We start from the raw sequence: 20,396 nt of genomic DNA, 5'->3' as shown, positions 1-20,396 counted from the left end.
CTGCAATTTACATTTGATCCCTAAACTGCAGTTAACTTTAACTATGGTTTGTTGAAACATACTAACTTGAAAACCCTTTCTGAGGGGCTGTCATAAGGGCTTTATAGACCATACCAAATGTGTCACACCATAGATTTGTATAAAGGCATTACAATATTGGAAGTTTGGAACTCACCTTTTTTCATAGCTGCCCTACACAGGGTTGACCTTTTTATTGGACCATCCACCACAACTCCAAGGTCACCTTCCTGGTCAGTCACCACCAAATCAAATCCCATCAGTGTGAAGGAGAAGTTAGGGGTTTTTGTCCCATTGTGTATCACTTTAGACATCCTTACACTGAATCATTTGCCATTTTAATCCTTCTGGAGCTTGTCACAATTGCTTTTTGGTTGTTCCACCCTGAATAACTTGGTGTCTCCAGCAAACTTCACCAACAGAGGGCTCACCTCTAACTTTAAATTAATGAAAAGGTTAAAAAGCATCAGTCCTAGTGCAGATCCTTGTGGGACTTCACCGTCTACATCCCTCAGTGGTGAGAACTGTCAGTTTTTTTCCTACCCTCTGCTTCCTTAACCAATTACCATTTCATAAAAGGACCTGTCCTCTTATCCCATGTTTACTTGGGAGCCGTTGGTGAGAGACTTTGTTAAAAGCTTTTTGAATGGTCAAGCATTCCATAGCTCTCCCCAACCTGGGCCCCCAAGTGTTGATGGATCACAGCTCCCATGAGACCCAGCCAGCGTGGCCAGTAGTCAGGGACGATGGGATTTGTATTCTAACAATTCCCAAGGAAGCCATGCTTGGGAAGACTGGGCTACTGGCTCAGTCCTATCCACCTGTGTTGTGCTCCAGGGGAAGAAGCATGACCCATATCTTCCATGGGCTCACACCTGACTGAGGGCTCAAAGAAGGCACCAACTCAATCTGGTTTGCTGCAAGTACAGCTTTATTTCAGATTAGTTGTGTCACACACCTGCTTCCACCCACATCCCAGACTGCTTTCACCAAGAAGTAAAGTCCTTCATAGGCCTCTCCTGGGGTGTCTTGCTTCCATGCTGTTGGCCTTGGCAGGATTATGTCCAGAACGCCTCCTGTGAACGGAGTGAGTGGGGTAAAACTAAAACACTGGTATGCCCTCTAAGGCTCTACCCAGTGGGGCTTAGGGGAAGAGCTTGTGGATGGCCTATGGAAAGGGAGTTAGAACCACAACTCTCCATGGAGGAGCCTTACATAGGAGGCCCACTGGGCTTTCTTCCCCTTGTCCTGCTCTCTGAGGCTTTTAATATCCTCCCTGTATCCCCATCCTTTGTTCTGCCTGAGGCACTGCAGCTGGGTTCCTTCCTGCCCCAATGTGATCTCCTCAGGAGCAGTGGCCTGGTGGTTTAGATTGGACCCTGTCTGAAGGACCTGGGGCTGGCAAAGAACTATCAAGTTCAGTGGTCTATCACATCATGCGTTTCTTGACATTCTCAAAGAACTCTAAAAAGTTAAGGAGAGGATTTAACATTTGCAGAAGTCATTTTGATTCTTCTTCAACAAGATTTGGCCTTCCATATACTTGATAATTTTATTTCTAATAAAGCTTTCCAGCACTTTATTTGGAACACACTTTAAACTAACTGGCCCGAATTTTCCTGGATACCCCTGAATACCTTTTTTTAAAATGATGTTACATTGTATGCTTTCCACTCCTCTGGCACAGAAGCCAGTCTAAGGGCCAAGTTATATATTTTGGTGAGACCAACCATATGACATCTGAATTCTTTCAGAACTGAAGTGCATTCCATCTAGACCCTGCACTTTGTTAATTTTTAACTTGTCCATAAGGCCTCGATTTCATCTCTTATCACTACCGTTTGCTTCAGTTCTTCAGATTCCCTTCCTGCAAAAGTCAGTTTAGACACGGGTATCTACTCTACATTTTCTGCAGTGAAGAAGGATGCAAATAATTCATTTGTCTTACAGTATGTCCAACAGACAGATAGTAGTATATAAGATATCCTAATGCAGTATACTGGATATTCCCACAGTGCTGCTGGCTTTCTGCCTTCAAAACTGTTTCCTGTTTGCTTGCTTGTTTGATTGGCTTGCTTACTTAGAAACCTGGGACTTTAAAGATAAAAAATGTGAGGGTTTATTAATTGCTGTACAAAGAGCAAAAACAAGGTAGTTCCTGCTTGTGGCTTATACCCTGAGACAGAACGCAAAATGAAAAAGAGATAGGAAGATGTCCAATGGAATTGTTCTCTGCATCTGATTTATTGACTCAGCTAAAAATGGAACTCCCCATATTTTTATCTTGAATAATGGCCACTGACAGACCTGTTCAACTTGCTTGCTACATCCTTAGAGTTATCCTGTATACCTGGGTGGGGAACCTTTTTGGCCTGGTGGGCCAGGTCTTTATCTCCACCCCCACTCTTCAGGCCAACTTTGACAGATGGGCTGAACCACCCACCTGTCAGTCTGATGTCATGATGATGTCAGGTGGTTGATAGGTGGGCAGTCCCGCCCATCTGCAGGAAGCGGGGTCTGCTTCACTGGTGCATTTCCTGCTGGAAATCCATTGGCGAAGCAGCACCCAGCAGGATTGAGCCCTCCACTCATTGACAATGGGTGTGGTTTTGGGGAGAAAGCCTTGCAGGCCAACTTGGACTCCTTGGCAAGCTAAGATTGGCCTGCGGGGTGAAAATTCCCCACCCCTGCTGTATACTAATAGAATGTTCATTCTTTGAGTGCTGATCCAAAATGGCACCAGCCATGCCCAAGAGGGAGGCATTGACAAACTTGGGGGAAACACAAGATTTGCAGAAGTCCAAAAATACTTTATCCCAGGCTGTGGTCTGAAGGCACATGAAACTAGCACCCTGCTGAAGCTAAGCAGGGTCAGGTCTGGTCAGTGCCTGGATGGGAGACTGTCTAGGAACCATATGTAAGCTGCCTTGGGTTTCTATCATGAAAAGAAAATCTGGCTTCAGTAATGATTAAGTCAAGTATATAAGGGGTAAGATCATCTTACCCCTTAAATACCGTCAATCACTGCGCTGTGCAAGTGATGGCCTCCTGCAAATACCCTCTTTTCAGGAGGTCCGTTCTGTACAACATAGGAAGTGGATGTTTAGCATTGTGGCACCAACCCTTTGGAATTCCCTCTCCTTGAATGTTAGACAAGTGCCATCTCTGTTATCTTTCTGGTGCCTATTGAAGACCTTCCTCTTTCAACAAGACTTTTAAGTAGAGACTTTGTCCTAACCTGTATCTGTGTTGGAATTGCTTTTTAATGTGTTTTTAAAGCTGTGTTTATATATCTATCTATATATATATCTATATATCTCTCTCTATATATATATATTGTTTTAATATGTTTTAAATATGTTTTGTTATAATATATTTTAAAGTCTGTTTTTAATATGTTTTAGAACATTTTTAGTGTTTTAGTTAGCCTACCTACTGAGAGGAAGGGTGGAATATAAATTTAATAATAATAAGACTACAAGAACATACATATCCTCTTCCTGATCTAAATGTAAAGGTGTTGTTAACACACCCTTCTTGGAGTAGGACTGTAGCTTGATAGTAGACCACATGCTTTCCACGTGAAAGGACCCAGGTTCAATCCTTGGTTCCTCCAAGTTGGTCTGGGAAAGATTACTTCCATAAAACTCTGGAGTGCCACTTCAAGTCTATGTCCTAGATGAACCTGACAGAGTACAAGGCAGATTCCTATGTTCCTATACCTCATAAAAGTGTTTTCCATCCTTCGCCTTCCAGGTGTGTTCATTGTTTCTGCCAAGAGGACCCCATTTGGAGCTTATGGAGGCTTCCTCAAGGACTTCACGGCCACAGACCTCTCTGAGATTGCGGCACGCTCAGCCCTGTCTGCTGGCAAAGTGTCTCCCGAAATCATTGACAGTGTAATTGTGGGCAATGTCATGCAGGTTGGTTGAACACATCAGTTGTCAGCAGCCAGTCCACTTGTTACACTTCTGCTTATGTTCTTTCTGTTTCAACATGTGTTTTGTTGCTCCGTTCCAGAGGAGCCAGAAATTACCAGGAGCTTCTGCAGCTCCAACATGTCATGTGGAAAATAGTTTCCCTTGGGATGTTTTATGTCATTGAATTTGCCTCCCCTGGCTTTGTTAGGGGCGAGAATGGGCTGAATATGTTTTCACACATTACAAAAAGTATTTCGGTTTCTTTATAGCTTCTATTTTTTTCTTTTTGCAGATGAGAACTATAATCTTGCATGAACAAAGAAATTGAGACTAACTTAATTTTTTATCTCAGTACACTACAAATATTTAACCTAAAATATTGAGGGTTTTTTTTAAAAGCATACTTAAAGTAGTTTAAATGTTATATATATACTTGTAAAATTTCAGTACAATAGAAAGTACTTTTCTTACGATTCCCCACCCCAAATTTAAACAAAGATATTGAAAATTGTTGACATACCAATACATTTTAGCAACCCAAAGAACTGGGCATAATATGGTGACTCTTATAACTTGCTAGGGTAATCACCTGAAAAACATTAATTACAACTTTGAAACTGCCAAGCCTGCTTAATATTGTATTTACAGTTGGCATCCTTTCAGCTCCACATCATTGCATATAACTGGTTTATGTGATGATATCTAAACCAGGGGTGGGGAACCTCTGGCCCATGAGCCAAATTTGGCCCACAAGGGGTTCAAATTTGCCTGAGGCCATTGTACCCAAACCACATCCATCTGTCCCACGCATGACATCATATGTGACATCAGGTGTGGGGCAGGTAGAGATGCGACTGCGAGTGCACATTCGGTAGCCAAAAGGTACTATGCTGATTGTGCAATGACAGTGGAAAGCAGCCGATGGTGGCAGAGCCAAAGCCTGTTGGATCAGCTGCACAAGGGAGCTCCCTGTTGGAAACTCCCTTGAACACCCACTCCCTGCAGAAAGCAGAATTTGTCTCTGCTCCCCTTCAGCTGTGCTGCCCATGTCCCTATCCTTGAGATAACCCTTGCAGCAGCACTTTGTTTGTGCTGTCACCCTAGACTTCTAGAAATGGCTTTAAATTTACATGCAGCTTGATCCTATGCATATTTAATCTGAAATAGTTCTACTATGTTCAGCAGAGATTGGTTTCAAATAAGTCTGTAAGATTGCAGCTGTACAACCCAAACATGCATAGCATCATAGCCTGTGTGTTTCCTGCATCTCGGCTACCTTGAGCAGAATTACCCAAGTTGTTTGTCTGTCCTTTTTTACAGAGCTCTGCAGATGCCGCTTACCTTGCACGACATGTTGGTTTGCGTGTCGGAGTGCCAGTCCCAGTTCCTGCCTTAACAGTCAACAGATTGTGTGGATCAGGCTTCCAGTCCATCGCCAATGGATGCCAGGTACTAGATTTGCTCTAGTTCCTCCTGTCCTCCACCAGCCCAACTGTCCGGTGCAGGTCAGACAGGTACCCATTAGACTGGGAAATAATAAAATGCATTGGATCCTCCATCTGTCTTTTAATTCCAAGATATGAATCAAGGAGTTGCAAAGTGGAAACAGAGACTTGTTTACTCTTTAAAAAAAAAAAAAAAAAAACCAGCCCACAGCACTGGTCCATGGCAGGTCACAAAAGAGAAAACACAACAGCAGAATAGAATAATCTTCTCATCTCATCAGATCTTTTTCCTCACACTTCCCCAGTTTAAGTTTGGCCAGTCCAAACACACACAAACTACAGTCCGTTCATCTACTTCCTGGCACTGACAACAGGAACAACAAGACTGCCACTGACAACAGGAATAGTAAACAACAAACAGAAAATGGAGGGGGATCAATCAGTTGTTGTCACCTGCAAGGTGTGCGCTATGTTCATCTTCTTGACGGAAACCAGCCATGATTACACTTGCAGCAAGTGCAGATTGGTGGCACTCCTAGAAGAAAAGGTCAGGGGGATGCAGCAACGCAGCAACACCCTGCAACTTATCAGAGAAGATGAGGACTTCCTCGATAGAACACAAGAGGAATTAAGGGAACGACACAAAGTACAGGAAGAAAGCGACAAGGAAGAAGAGGACTGCAACAGCAACAAATCCTCATGGAGGACTGTAAGGGCAAGGAAAAACAGGAGGGATTCAGAACTGCTGCAACTAACAAATTGCTTTCAGCATCTTTCGGCAGACGGCACCTCTGAAGAGCCTCAACAAACTCACCTGCATCAAGAGCCACTGGCTGCAAAGGAAGACTCCACACCCCAGAAGAAGGAAGCTCATGCAGCCACCGCTCGCGGCAAAAAGAGGAGGGTGCTGGTGGTTGGAGACTCATTGCTCAGGGGGGTAGAGGCACCAGTATGCCAGCCGGACAAACTGAATCAGGAAGTCTGTTGTCTCCCTGGGGCACGCATCCGGGATGTCACTGACAACCTGCCGAGGCTCATTGGGAACCAAGATACATACCCCTTTCTCCTCATCCATGTGGGCACAAACGACACGGCCAGAAACAGCTTGGAACAGATCACCTCAGACTATGAGGCTCTGGGTAGGAAGGTCAAGGATTTTGGGGCGCAGGTGGTCTTCTCGTCAATTCTTTCTGTGAAGGATAGAGGACTACAAAGGGAAAGGAAGATACTGCAGGTCAACGACTGGTTACGCAGATGGTGTCGGCGGGAGAGGTTTGGATTCTGGGACCATGGTCTAAGCTTCTTGGAGAGGGGACTGTTGGCAAGAGATGGGCTGCACCTCATGAGGACTGGGAAGAATCTCTTTGGCAGAAGTATGGCAAAACTCATCAAGAGGGCTTTAAACTAAAGCCTCTGGGGGATGGAGATGATAGCTTAAATAATAATAATAAAATTTTATTTTTGAGTCACCTATCTGGCCGAGTTAACTGATCCAAAGACAGCGGGTTGTAAACGCAAGGATTTGAAGGGTACAGGAGACACTGGGAGAGAGAAAGGGATGCACGGCAAAGCTCACAGTGTATTAACGGAGGTATCCAATCAGGACAAAAGAGACTTTTGGTGTCTATATACCAACGCGCGGAGCTTGGGAAACAAGCAAGAGGAGCTTGAAGTCTTAGTGCATCAAGGCAAATATGACTTCATAGGGATAACAGAGACTTGGTGGGATGACTCCCATGATTGGAATATAGCCATTCAAGGATATAAACTCTACAGAAAGAATAGAAGCAACAGAAAAGGAGGGGGAGTAGCGTTATACATCAAAGACAAATACACCTCTATGGAAATCCAAGAGAGCGAACAAAGTGGTCTGGTAGAGGCCATTTGGGTAAAAATAAATGGAGAAACAAATAAAACCGACATGGTAGTAGGTGTCTACTACAGACCCCCTGGCCAAGAAGAGGTGGTAGATGAGGCCTTTCTCAAACAAATCTCTGAAATCTCAAGGAGGCAAGAAGTAGTAGTGATGGGGGACTTCAACTACCCGGATATCTGCTGGGAGACAAACTCTGCGAAGCACAAAGCCTCCAACAAATTCCTGATGGGCCTTGCTGATAATTTCCTCTTTCAAAAAGTAGAAGAAGGAACAAGGGGATCGGCAATCCTGGACCTGATCTTAACTAACAGGGACGAATTGGTCGCGGGAATTAAAGTGGTCGGTACCTTGGGGGAAAGTGACCATATAATGCTGGAATTTGTGATTCTGGGGAAAGCCAAAGAAGAATATAGTCAAATATGGACCTTGGATTTCAGGAAAGCCGATTTTAGCAAGCTCAGGGAAATGATGGGTAGGATCCCGTGGCTAGAGAGACTAAAGAAAAAAGGAGCCCAAGAAGCGTGGGAGTTCATGAAGATGGTATTACAAAAAGCGCAATCGCAAACAATTCCAAAGAGGAAGAAAAATGGAAGACATCGGAAAAAGCCAATGTGGCTACACGGAAGACTGGTGGAGGAGGTAAAAATAAAAAAGAGCATGTATAAAGAATGGAAGGAAGGACGCATCACCAAGGAAGAGTACCGACGAGCGGCTCGCTTGCAGGAATAGCGTAAGGAAAGCTAAAACCCAGAATGAGCTGAGGCTGGCGAGAGAAGCGAGGAACAACAAAAAGGGGGTTTTCAGATATGTTCAAAGCAAGAGAAAGACCAAGGAAACGGTGGGACTGCTGCTCAATGAGGATGGCAAAATGTTGACAGATAACAAGGAAAAGGCAGAACTGCTCAACGCCTATTTTGCCTCCGTTTTCTCCCAAAAAGGGAACAGTGTGCAACCTTGCATCGGTAGCAATCTCAGTAAGGGGTCGGGATTGCAGTTCAAGATTGATAAGGAGATAGTCAGGAAATACCCAGTTAACCTAAATGAGTTCAAATCTCCAGGGCCTGATGAACTGCATCCCAGAGTATTGAAGGAACTTGCTGATGTACTCTCGGAACCTCTTGCCATCATCTTTGAGAAATCCTGGAGAACGGGAGAGGTGCTGGAGGATTGGAGACGGGCAAACGTCGTCCCGCTCTTTAAAAAGGGTAAAAAAGAAGATCCGGGGAATTACAGGCCAGTCAGTCTGACTTCAATACCGGGAAATATATTAGAACAGATAATAAAAGAGTCCATTGGCAACTATCTAGATGACAATGCTGTGATTAGTAGAAGCCAGCATGGGTTTGTCAAGAAAAAATCCTGTCAAACTAATCTCATCTCTTTTTTTGATCGGGTCACTAGCTTAGTAGATGGTGGAAATGCTGTAGATGTCATCTATCTAGATTTCAGCAAAGCGTTTGACAAAGTCCCCCACGACCTTTTGATTAGCAAACTGGTCAAATGCGGATTAGATGGAAATACCGTCAGGTGGATTCACAACTGGTTGGGAATCCGTACTCAAAGAGTGGTCGTCGGTGGCTCTGCTTCGGACTGGAAGGAGGTTTCGAGTGGAGTGCCACAGGGTTCTGTCCTGGGGCCAATACTCTTCAACATTTTTATCAATGACTTAGATGACGGGGTGGAGGGAAGCCTTATGAAGTTTGCGGATGATACAAAACTGGGAGGGATAGCTAACACAATGGAAGACAGGAATAAAATCCAAAGGGACCTGGATAGACTAGGAAATTGGGCTGAAATTAATAAAATGAAATTCAATAAAGACAAATGCAAGATTCTGCATTTAGGCCACAAAAACAAAATGCACGGGTACAGGATGGGAAATACCTGGCTTAGCAGTAGTGCGTGTGAGAAGGACCTTGGAATTGTAGTGGATCGCAAGTTGAACATAACCCAGCAGTGTGATGCTGTGGCAAAAAAGGCAAACGCGGTTTTGGGCTGCATAAACAGAGCTATAGTTTCCAGGTCGAGGGAAGTAATAGTCCCACTATATTCTGCATTAGTCAGGCCTCATCTGGAATACTGCGTTCAGTTCTGGGCACCTCATTTTAAGAAAGATATAGACAAGTTAGAGCGGGTTCAGAAGAGGGCGACAAGGATGATAGCCGGTATGGGGAACAAGTCTTATGAGGAAAGGTTGAAGGAACTTGGCATGTTCAGTCTGGTGAAGAGAAGGCTGAGGGGTGACATGATTGCACTCTTTAAGTACCTGAAGGGCTGTCACATAGAGGAGGGTACAGATTTGTTCTCTGCTGCCCCAGAGGGTAGGACTAGGTCTAATGGTTTTAAGTTGCAGGAGCATAGATTCAGATTGGACATTAGAAGGAACTTCTTGACAGTAAGGGCAGTTCAGCAATGGAACCGACTGCCAAGGGAGGTGGTGGGATCCCCTTCGCTGGATGTCTTCAAACAGCTATCTGCGGGAGATGTTCTAGCTGTGGATTTCCTGCTGTGAGCAGGGGGTTGGACTTGATGGCCTACAAGGCCCCTTCCAACTCTATGATTCTATATAAAGCCCCATACAGCCTGGGAATGGAATACCTAAAAGGTCATCTCACTCCTTATATACCCAGTCGATCATTGCGCTCTGCAGGTGAGGGACTCCTGCAGATACCGTATCATCAGGAGGTCTGTTCCACATGATAAAGGAATTGGACCTTTAATATAGTGGCACCTACCCTTTGGAATTATCTGCCATTATGTATTAGATAGATGCTTCTAACAGACAAATGCTAAATCACTTCCAAAATGTGCTCAGACCTAGACTTTGATGAGTTTGCAATGACATGGAGTTCTGTAACTGAAGGGAGCGTTAATAACCGCCTCTTTGTGCTGTCGCTTTCTGAAGTCAACACAAGGGAAAAAGCCAAAAACTCTTGTCCACCTTGTAAGTAAGTGGCAAGGTATGTGATGGGACAGGGCCTAGGGGAGAGTCCAGCAGGCTGGAGAGGGAAACTCTTGAGAGCCACATCTGGCCCATGGATCAGAGATTCCCCCCCACCCTTGATATACATGGTGGCTTTAAAGGGTGCCCTTGGTGTATCTTGCAGTGGTCTCTGTGCTATCTAATGTCTGCACTTTCAATTGCATCTGAAAAGAAAGGAGAGCCTATGCACTGATACAATGTTCTGTGAAAAGCCCATGCCGATAAAACAAAAACTCTTGCAAAGTACTAGCAAAGTGCTTAAGAGTATATATAAGAGCCTTGCTGGATCAGATCAAAGGCCTGCCTAGTCCAGCATCCTGTTTCCCACAGTGGCCAAACAGGTTCCTATGGAAACTCACAAGCAAGGCAAGAAGGCAGTTGCCCTCCTCTGCCGTTGCTTCCCAGCAACTGGCATTCAGTGGCCTACTACCTCTGATCTCAGAGGTAATATACAGCCACCATGACTAACACCCATTGGTGCTCCCTATTATGTTACATACAGCTGCTAGTGCATATATAAAATTCATGGGGCCTCATGCAACACTTGCACCCTCTACAGAATAGCAAAAATCTGGTCTGGAGTAGGAATTTGAAGCGGAATGCTAGTCTATGGAAGCATCCCTGCTCAGTTTGTTGCAACAGTCCCAAGGCAAGTACATCCCACTTCAAGCCAGTCTAGCTCCTCGATATCCCACCAGCCCAGATACAGCCCTTCAGAGTAGTCTGTGTGCAAACCAACATCTCCATCAGTTTGCCCAGAGGTTGCTTTAAAGTGCTGCTTGTGGGAAAACTGATGCTGTGAACCAAAAGCACACCCCTGCAAGTGACCCTCTTGCCGCACAGGTCCTCTGCAGAGATTGGTTACTTTTACCCTCACATAGCAGTTTTCAAAGGAAGAGGATGAGAAATGGGGGTGGGGGGTAACCAAAATCTTGGTTTCCAATGCTTGCAAATAGCCAATTGTTTCTAAACCAAATGGGCATGTTTGCCCATCCTTCACCTGGAGGTTGCGTTAGACCCAAGCAACTTCTCCTTACACTTGTGTGCTGCCCCTCCAAAAATACATGTAAATTACTATCCCCAAGTCCTTCCTCAGCCTAAAATATATCTGTAATTAATTTAAGTGATTTCGGAAGTATGTGGTGTTTTTTTTAGTGTTTTGGATGCACACTACTAACCCAAAATGGGAAAATAATGAATTTCTAATGTGCTTTTTTTCTTCCCACTCAAAACAGGAAATTTGCCTTAATGAATCAGATGTGGTGCTGTGTGGTGGAACAGAAAGTATGAGCCAAGCTCCATATGCTGTCCGAAATGTCCGCTTTGGAACAAAATTTGGAGTTGATCTCAAGGTATAGGCATTAGATGCTTTGCCACTGTTCTCAGTATATCTTCAATCTGGCTTGTTAGTCACTCCTTTTTATAAAAAAGGCTTTTAAGAGTTTTATTAAAGAGTCACAAACAAATACAAACAAAAATGATACGAATGGACATGTCTCATCTAGTACCTTGATACAAATATGGCATAGATACAAATCAGTGTACACCCATAAGAAACAGAACAGATGTGTTACAATTAAGGGACAGTGAAACCAAGCATGGAACAGAGCCCCTTCTAAAGCACCCCTGATGTGACAGAGGAGGTGTGGGTTCTCCTGACTTAAACTTAATAAATGACAGAAAAGGCATCCAATCTTCTATAAAAGAATCCTTCTCGCTCAGTTCTCTGGCCGGCCACTCTGCCTTGGCAGTCATTCCTGAAGCTGGCCTCTATGTAGCAGTATAGACACTTCTTGCCTACTCTGTGCTTTGAGTGGCTTAGGAGGAAGACTGCCTGGACATCCTGCCAATCATTGTAAAGCAAAGAGGGATGAGCCTTGTCCCTTCTGTTCGTTATCAATACTGGCATCAGTAAGACAGCCACGTACTTCTGGCTTCCTGTTTAGATCCCTGTTATGCCTCCACCTGCTGTAGATCAGACAGGGGAACCACTGCCATCCAGGGAACTGGATCAAATAGCAGCCAACCTCTTGCTAGCCACATTTGATAGGTGGCTGTGGCACCCATCTCTTAGTCACCTGATGCTGCATGGATCCAATCCTGCCCCAAAGCAGCAAGGCTTGCACTTGGTGCCAAATTTCAGCAGCGACAAATGCAAGCTGGGGCTGCAAAGGAAACTGAGGCTCATTCCTTGAGGCTTCATCTTGACCTGTCCCATACCTGACGTCTGGCATCAGGTGGGTGTGGCAAGCCATAGGTTCTCCACTGCTGCTCTAGATGAAGGGTAGCCAGCCTGGTCCATGGACTAGAACTCACATCATTCATGACCGTTCACCATGCTGGCTGGGGCTCATGGGAGGTGGAGGCCACAACATATGGAGGGCACCAGATTAGAGTCTTCTTACAAGGGCATGAAGCAGGATGAAGCTGCTGCATTAGGTGATGGTATATCACAGCGCAAGGAGCATCAAATCTCAACCAGTGTCCAAAAATTGCATCTGGCCTACACCAAGGTGTTCTAGTGGCCTGCTAGGGTGGAATAATGGCACCTTGAAGACACTTGTTTTGCACTTGTCTCAGAGTAGTTAACAGCATGTTCCATCTTGGATGTGTTGTTTACCGGACAATACTCCAGGTCATTTTTCAGCAACTTTTCAATAAGAAGCCATTGCTCTACAGTTCAGTTACACATAGTACTCTTGTCTTCCTCCTCCCCAGATGCTATAGGTGCACTCAGTGGATGTGGATGGCCATCCAGTTGAGCTTTTCCATAATGTCAGGGGTCGGTTGACATCAACTCCAGGGAATGGCGTTTTAGACTCTTCGGAGGCCCACTGTGAATTGTTTGCAAGGCACTTTGAGGGTAAAGTTGCTCGCCTCCATAGCAGTCTTGATGTCCCAATGAGATGTCCAGTGCAACGTCTGCTGCAACTTCTTGGGAACAGTTTCAGTTGATGCAGCCTGATGACGTAGACAAGGTGCTTGCGATGACACAGCCAGCAACGTGTCCTCTCGACCCTTGCCCTTCCTGGCTTATTAAAGCTTGCTGAGGGGATCTGACCGAGGGGATCCAGGGTGTGGTCAATGCATCATTGCGGGAGGGAGTGGTTCCAGCTGCCTTTAAAGAGGCGGTGATCTGACCACTCCTGAAAAAGCCCACCCTGGACCCATTGGTTTGTGAAAACTACTGACTGGTTGCAAATACCCCCTTTTTAGGCAAGGTGATTGAGAGAGTTGTGGTGCAGCAATTGCAAGTACTCTTGGATGAAACAGATTATCTTGACCCATCCCAGTCTAGGTTCAGGCCTGGTTATGGGACTGAATCGGCCTTGGTCACCCTGATGGATGACCTTTATCGGGAGAAGGACAGAGGGAGTGCAACCCTGTTATTCTTTCATCTCAGCGGCTTTTGATACAATTGACCATGGTATCCTCCTCTGCCAACTTGGTGAGATGGGTATTGGAGGCACTGTTTACGGTGGTTCCTATCCTATCACCAGGGTCACTCTCAGAGAATAGCATTGGGTGACTGTCTTTTGGTCCCCTGGCAGTTGTGCTGTGGGGTGCCGCAGGGTATAATCTTGTCCCCCATGCCCTTGGGAGCAGTCATCAGGAGCTTTGGGGCAAGGTGTCAGCAGTATGCTGATGATACCCAGCTTTATTTCTCCGTAACATCTGCATCAGGAGAGGCCACGCAAGCCCTGGACCGCTGCCTGGACTCTGTGGTGGGCTGGATGAGGGCCAATAAACTGAGTCTGAATCCTAGCAAGGCACTGTGGGTTGGTGGTTCCCAAGTTCGGATAATCAGTCAGTTGTCTGCTTTGGATGGGGTCATACTCCCTCCGAAAGAGCAGGTCCGTAGTCTGGGGGTGGTCCTGGATCCATCTTTGTCGTTAGAGGCCCAGGTGACCTCCGTGGTTAGGAGTGCCTTTTACCAGCTTCGGCTGGTAAGACAGCTGCGGCCGTTTCTGGACCGGGATAGCCTGACTGCTGTTGTCCACACACTGGTAACCTCCAGGCTGGATTACTGTAATGCGCTCTATGTGGGGCTGCCCTTGAGATTGGTCCAGAAGCTGCAGCTGGTGCAAAATGCAGCGGCCAGACTGCTCACTGGGGCAGAGTAACAACATGTCACCCCACTGCTGAAAGAATTGCACTGGCTGCCCATTTGCTACCGGGCCAAGTTCAGGGTCCTAGTTTTGGTGTACAAAGTTCTATACAGCTTGGGACCAGGATACCTGAAAGACCATCTTACCGCTTATATACCCAGTCAATCACTGCGCTCTGCAGGTGAGGGCCTCCTGCAGATACCATCTTATCAGAAGGTTTGTTCTGCACAATATAGGAAATGGACCTTTAGTGTGGCGGCACCTACCCTGTGGAATTTCCTCCCCTTAAATATTAGGCAGGCGCCATCTCTGCTATCTTTTCGGTGCCTTTTGAAGACTTTCCTCTTTCAACAAGCCTTTTAAGTTGAGACCTATCCCAGTCTGCGTCTGTGTTAGAATTGCTTTTTAATATTGTTTTAATAATATGTTTTAACCCCTTTTTAAAAGATGTTTTTAAAGCTTTTTAAATGTTTTTAACGTTTTGTTTTAATGTATTTTAAGATCTGTTTGTATGATGTTTTAAAGTGTTTTTAGTGTTTCTGTTTGCTGCCCTGGGCTCCTGGTGGGAGGAAGGGCGGGATATAAATCAAATAATAAATTTGGTAATGTGGAAGTCAGCATTCTGAAGTTCCCAACTTGTTATTAGAGACAAACTTGAAAACCGTAGGCAGTCCCTGCAGAAATGCCTAGTGCTTCCCATACATTGCACCTTGTGCCTCTGGCTAGAAGCAGTGCTATGCAAAGTATACAGATGCTTGACTTCTGATACTTATTCAGTTTGCAGATTTGAACTTTTCTTGGCACAACACTGGAGGTTTATTATTATTAAATTAAATGTTATTTATTTGCTGATTTATAAACTACTTTGCAACGAGAAGTTACAAAAGCAGTGTACAGTAAAATAAAAGACTCAGTAAGCTGAAGGCAATAAAGCCATTTTCACAATTGTAAAATTATAGAAGTTTTACATTTGATTTGTGTAATCACAGATGCACAGGAAGTATGGGTAAGTGAGAACCCCAGCACCAGAAATTAAGAAGTACTTTGTGTGTCTATATTGTTTTGGGGGTTGGCTTGGTCCTACACACATTGAATGCCTTACCCTTGAATCTTGCTGTGTTGTTGTTTATGTTGACATCTTGTTGATGCCATTTGTTTTTCTCACTTGCAGCTAGAAGACACATTATGGGCAGGTCTAACAGATCTGCATATCAAAACCCCTATGGGGGTTACAGCTGAAAATCTTGCTGCAAAATATAATATCACAAGGGAAGACTGTGACCGCTACGCAGTAAAGACACAGCAGAGATGGAAAGCTGGTCAGTGGATTGCAAGTATTAAAAACTTAAAATAGCACCGTTCATTTCAGACAGAGGCTTAGTTCTCATAAAATGGCTGGTGAGATGGTAGAGCTGTGTCTGGACTGTACCATTTTAAACTGTGGGTGGGGGCTTGCATGATGGAATGCTCTTACATTTTTTTAAAAAAAGGATGTGAGGAAGAATCTTTCCCTCTCCCCCAAAAAATGGGATTAAAAGGGTTTGACTGAAATGTTGAACAGCAAAAAAAAGTCCCCACCAATTTCACTGTCCAGTTCTTTCAGATTTAATGAAAACAGTAAGTGAAACATAACCAGTGCTGTCTTTCAGTATCTGCTTGTAAAAAATAGCATTGGATTGCTTGGCCCTCTGGCTTGCTGCGGAGTACGTGCCATATTGTGTTTGCAGTTTTCTCTTTAGGTGTCTGCCATCTTTGGCACATTTGCAAAGACGTGATTCCTGGGGCCAGGTATGGGGGACCTTTGGCCCTCCAGATGTTGCTGAACTGCAACTCCCATCATTGGCCAAGCTTGCTGGGGCTGGTGGGAGTTCTAGTTCAGGAGCATCTGGAGGGCAGAAGGTTCCCCACACCTGCCTTAGGCAGTGTTTTGCCACTGATGTATTTCCCCTCTGTCATCTTTAGTAGCTCTAAGCTCCCACACAGATGGGCAAACCAATCAACTTGGTGAACTGCTGCTGGCAGGAAAGAGTATGGACCAAGCACGCAGGGCCGTCTTTGTCATTCACCTCTGCCATGGCCCCTGTGGTGTGTTTCTTTTAATCACTGACTGGTGGGGGGTTTTAGGTTCTCCCTCTGTGATCTTTGGGCCTTCTTGTGTTTATAGCTCATGAAGCTGGCCACTTCAAAGCCGAGATGGCACCTGTTGAAGTGAAAACCAAGAAAGGCAAGCAGAGTATGGAGCGGGATGAGCATCCCCGACCAGAGGCAACGATGGAACAGCTGGGAAAGCTGCCTACGGTCTTCAAGAAAGATGGGACTGTCACAGCTGGGAATGCCTCGGTGAGCCACATGACTTAAAATCTCAGTTGAGGAATGACTTGCATGGAGAGTAAAAGCCAAGGCGCCTACAAATCCTTAATAAATACCTCATATGTTGCTCTTTCCTTGGAGATGAAGTCAGATTTCTGAGGGTTTTTTTTTTAAATAAAATAAAAACAAAAACATGCTATATAAAATATAGGGAAATATCTAACCACTTTGTCCTACTCATCATGGGTCATCCTTGCCCACAGCAAGCCAGCCCCAGGACCAGCAGACATTGCAGTGCTTCTGGAACACAGTCCCCCCCCCCCAGCAGGTTTCCAGGGGAAGAAATTATGGGGCAACAACCTCCCCCCCAAAACGTTTTCCATTTGCAGTTCATTAATGCAGAGTTCTGCCATTTTTGCAAAAGCAGTAAAATTAATTCTGCAGAAATGTGGAATTTTCTGAGTCTGTTACAATAATTATTTTGAAGAACGTTACATGAAACATGGGGTTCAACATTTTCATGCAGATTAGTAGATAGTAGGACTCATTGTTCGTGGAATTCATTGAATCATAGAACTGAAAGGTATCTAAAAGTCCAGCCGCCTGCCAATGCAGGAAATCCGCTACTACAGCATTCCTGATAGGTGGCCATCCAGTTTCAGCTTAAAATCCTCTAACGAAGCTGAGACCACCACTTTCCAAGGCGGTCAGTTTCACAGTTGAAAAGCTCTTTCTGCCAGGAAGTTCTTCCTAACGTTTAGCCTCTTCACCCTTCAACACTTGAGCTGTATGTTTTAGGACCCCACCCTATTCCTGTGAATGTAATGTGATTTAATTGTTTTTAATACTGTATTTTAAATTTCTGTAGCTGGGACCTACTGGTGAAGGGTAGGCAATTAATAATATCTTGTTTCTTGTAATTTGAACCCATTGGTTCAGGTCTTACCCTCAGGAGCAACAGATGATGGATCAAATTTCTTTTCTGTGGAATTGCCTTTCAATGGTTTGAAGAGGGCTATCCTATCGCCTCTTAACTGTCTCTTCTCCAGGCTAAACAGACTGTGCATAAGAGTGGTACTGAGTCAACATTTCCTGGATGGCAGACAATAGAGTGCATGTGTGAATGTCCTTTCATAAATGCAACTTCTTGCCATAATAAACTAGTATGTAAGGGAAAATGTTCCTGCTACTTTTGCCCAGCAGAGTGCATTCAAACATGTGATTTCCTCCACAGGCTTCATGCCGTTCTGCTGCATGTGTGGAATAATGTTAATGCTTTCTCCACATTCCAGAATATCCAAACTCTGTCCCCAACCAGCCCAATCCATGTCTGAGCATTTCCAAATTCCATCCATTAGAAGCAAAAGTCTCCACACAGAAATGAGCAAATCAAGCCAGGTTTTCTGTCGCAGACGTTTTCAGCTTTCTGAATACAATAGGTGTGTTTCTTTTGCAGCAGATATTGGATGTTTCTGTGCAGAACCTAGCCACTCTGGGAGCCTTATTTGCTGAAAACACACCTTCAGGCTTCTGCTCTCTTCAGTTTTCATGGGCACCTGTGAATATCTTAATTCTGCTGTTTAAATTTCAGCTGTGGCAGTCTCTCAATGTGCATGAGATCTGATGGATTTGTTTTCAGTTTCATCCGATGGCATAGTACCAAGCTTATTGTAATGTGTATCCACAGATACTTCAGTGCCAATAGTGTAGGCATTTTGCCAATAGCGTAGCATAGGGGCTCCCAGAAGCCCCAAGTGTAACTAAATTGCATAATGTCTTCATCACTGATCAGTTTGACTTGAGGCTGGCCCTCTATAGGGCAATCCAGTTCTCCTAACCCCAGGGTGCCCACTCTGAAGCATAAGTTGCCATCTTCAATCAGCACAGCATGTTCTTCTGTTCCAGCCTAGGGCACCCTGTTATTGGTGTATATTCTTCTGTTGCTAGGGAGTATGTGATGGAGCTGGAGCAGTGATCATAGCAAGTGAAGAGGCCATAAAGAAGCACAGCCTCACTCCCTTGGCTAGAATAGTAGCCTATCATGCATCTGGATGTGACCCCAACATTATGGGCATTGGTAAGTTACAGTGATGGGGACTTTGCTCTGATCAAACACAGCACAGCCTGTGCAAGTTAGTCCACACAAGTCCCTGAAATCCTGGGGCCTTTTTCCAGCTCTCTCCTTTATTATTATTATTATTATTATTATTATTATTATTATTATTATTATTATTATTATTATTATTATTATTTATTACATTTGTATACCGCCCCATAGCCAAAGCTCTATGGGCGGTTTACAACAATTAAAAACATTAAAAACAAATATACAAATTTAAAAACACTTTAAAAAAAAACCAATTTAAAAACACAACCTAAAACGCCTGGTAGAAGAGGAAAGTCTTAACCTGGCACCAAAAAGATAACAGTGTTGGTGCCAGGCACACCTCGTCAAGAAGATCATTCCATAATTTGGGGGCCACCACTGAGAAGGCCCTCTCCCTTGTTGCCAGACTCCCAGCTTCCCTTTGAGTAGGCACCCGGAGGAGGGCCTTGGACGTTGAGCGTAGTGTACAGGTGGGTTCGTGTCGGGAGAGGCGTTCCATCAGGTATTGTGGTCCCAAGCCGTGGAAGGCTTTATAGGTTAAAACCAGCACTTTGAATCGGGCTCAGAAACATACATTTAAGGGAGACTCAGAGGAGAATGACAAGGGAGAGGGGCTTTTCGGTTGTGGCTCCCCATCTGTGAAATGCTCTTCCCAGTAAGGTTTGCCTGGCGCGTTTACTTTTCAGTTCCAGGTCAAGACTTTTTTCCCAGGCTTTTGATGGACCATGGTGGTGATGATGACGATTTTGCTGTTAGCATGCTACCAAAGCTTCCTGCAGCTGTTATGGAGTGGGTGTTTTTGTATATTTTTTAATGAATTGCATGTGTTTTCATTTGAATGAATCAGTATTCTAATGTATGCCGCCCTGGGCTCCTACTGGGAGGAAGGGTAGGATATCAATCAAATAAATAATAATGTTTTTAAATATGTTGTGAGTTGCTTGGAGACCTTTGTATAATAAGCAACTAACAAGTCTAATAAATAATCATAATAGTTAATAATAATAATATCTTTTCTGGCACAGAGTGAGTAGACACACTAGCTGATTTCTTGCTGTTTTTGTTTTATTTTTATTTTTTTCTACTGGGAGACATCCCCCCGTTTTCGAGAAAAGGCGTGCAATATTCAAAGAAATAAAATATGAACCACACACACACAAAAGGTTAATGTAATATTGGGGTATTGCTGTGCAGAGAAGGAATGGCCTTATTTTATTTATTTATTTATTTGTTTCATTTATAGACTGCCCATAGCGAGTGGCTCTCTGGGCGGTGTACAAAACAGTTAAAATACAAGATATCACAATAAAATCAGCCAACAAACAATGAACACAAGCAGCAACAAAAGAAAAGAAAAAAATAAAAAATACAAAATTATAATATAAACGCTTAAAATGCCTGGGAGCATAGCCTTACTGATGTTGGCATCTTTAATGGGACTAGATGAGCAGTCATGCACTGGAAATACACAAGAAAAGGACGCTTGTCCTCTAATGTAGCGTTTAAGTGTTTAGCAGGTCACAAAATGACAGCAGGCATGAAAGGGAGGAGTTTGTCATTAGTAGTGATATTGCAGGCCCTGTCCAACAGTAGTGGTCCATTGGCACTCATGACACTATAATCAATAC

The 20,396-nt window shown here is 44.3% G+C and overlaps 1 protein-coding gene across 1 annotated transcript in view; it reads left to right on the top strand.

Annotated features, from left to right (window-relative positions):
• Positions 1–20,396, top strand: part of ACAA2 (acetyl-CoA acyltransferase 2) — a 31,969-nt gene that overhangs the window by 2,286 nt on the left and 9,287 nt on the right. Inside the window, exons 2-7 of the mRNA XM_061614432.1 lie at positions 3,775–3,941; positions 5,259–5,387; positions 11,478–11,594; positions 15,523–15,670; positions 16,516–16,691; positions 18,609–18,738. Of these exons, the coding sequence (XP_061470416.1) occupies positions 3,775–3,941; positions 5,259–5,387; positions 11,478–11,594; positions 15,523–15,670; positions 16,516–16,691; positions 18,609–18,738 (867 nt within the window). The remainder of the gene's footprint in view (positions 1–3,774; positions 3,942–5,258; positions 5,388–11,477; positions 11,595–15,522; positions 15,671–16,515; positions 16,692–18,608; positions 18,739–20,396) is intronic.

Source organism: Rhineura floridana, chromosome 1 (assembly GCF_030035675.1).
Source record: "Rhineura floridana isolate rRhiFlo1 chromosome 1, rRhiFlo1.hap2, whole genome shotgun sequence".
Lineage (NCBI taxonomy): Eukaryota > Metazoa > Chordata > Lepidosauria > Squamata > Rhineuridae > Rhineura > Rhineura floridana.
This window is presented reverse-complemented; position numbering and strand designations above follow the sequence as displayed.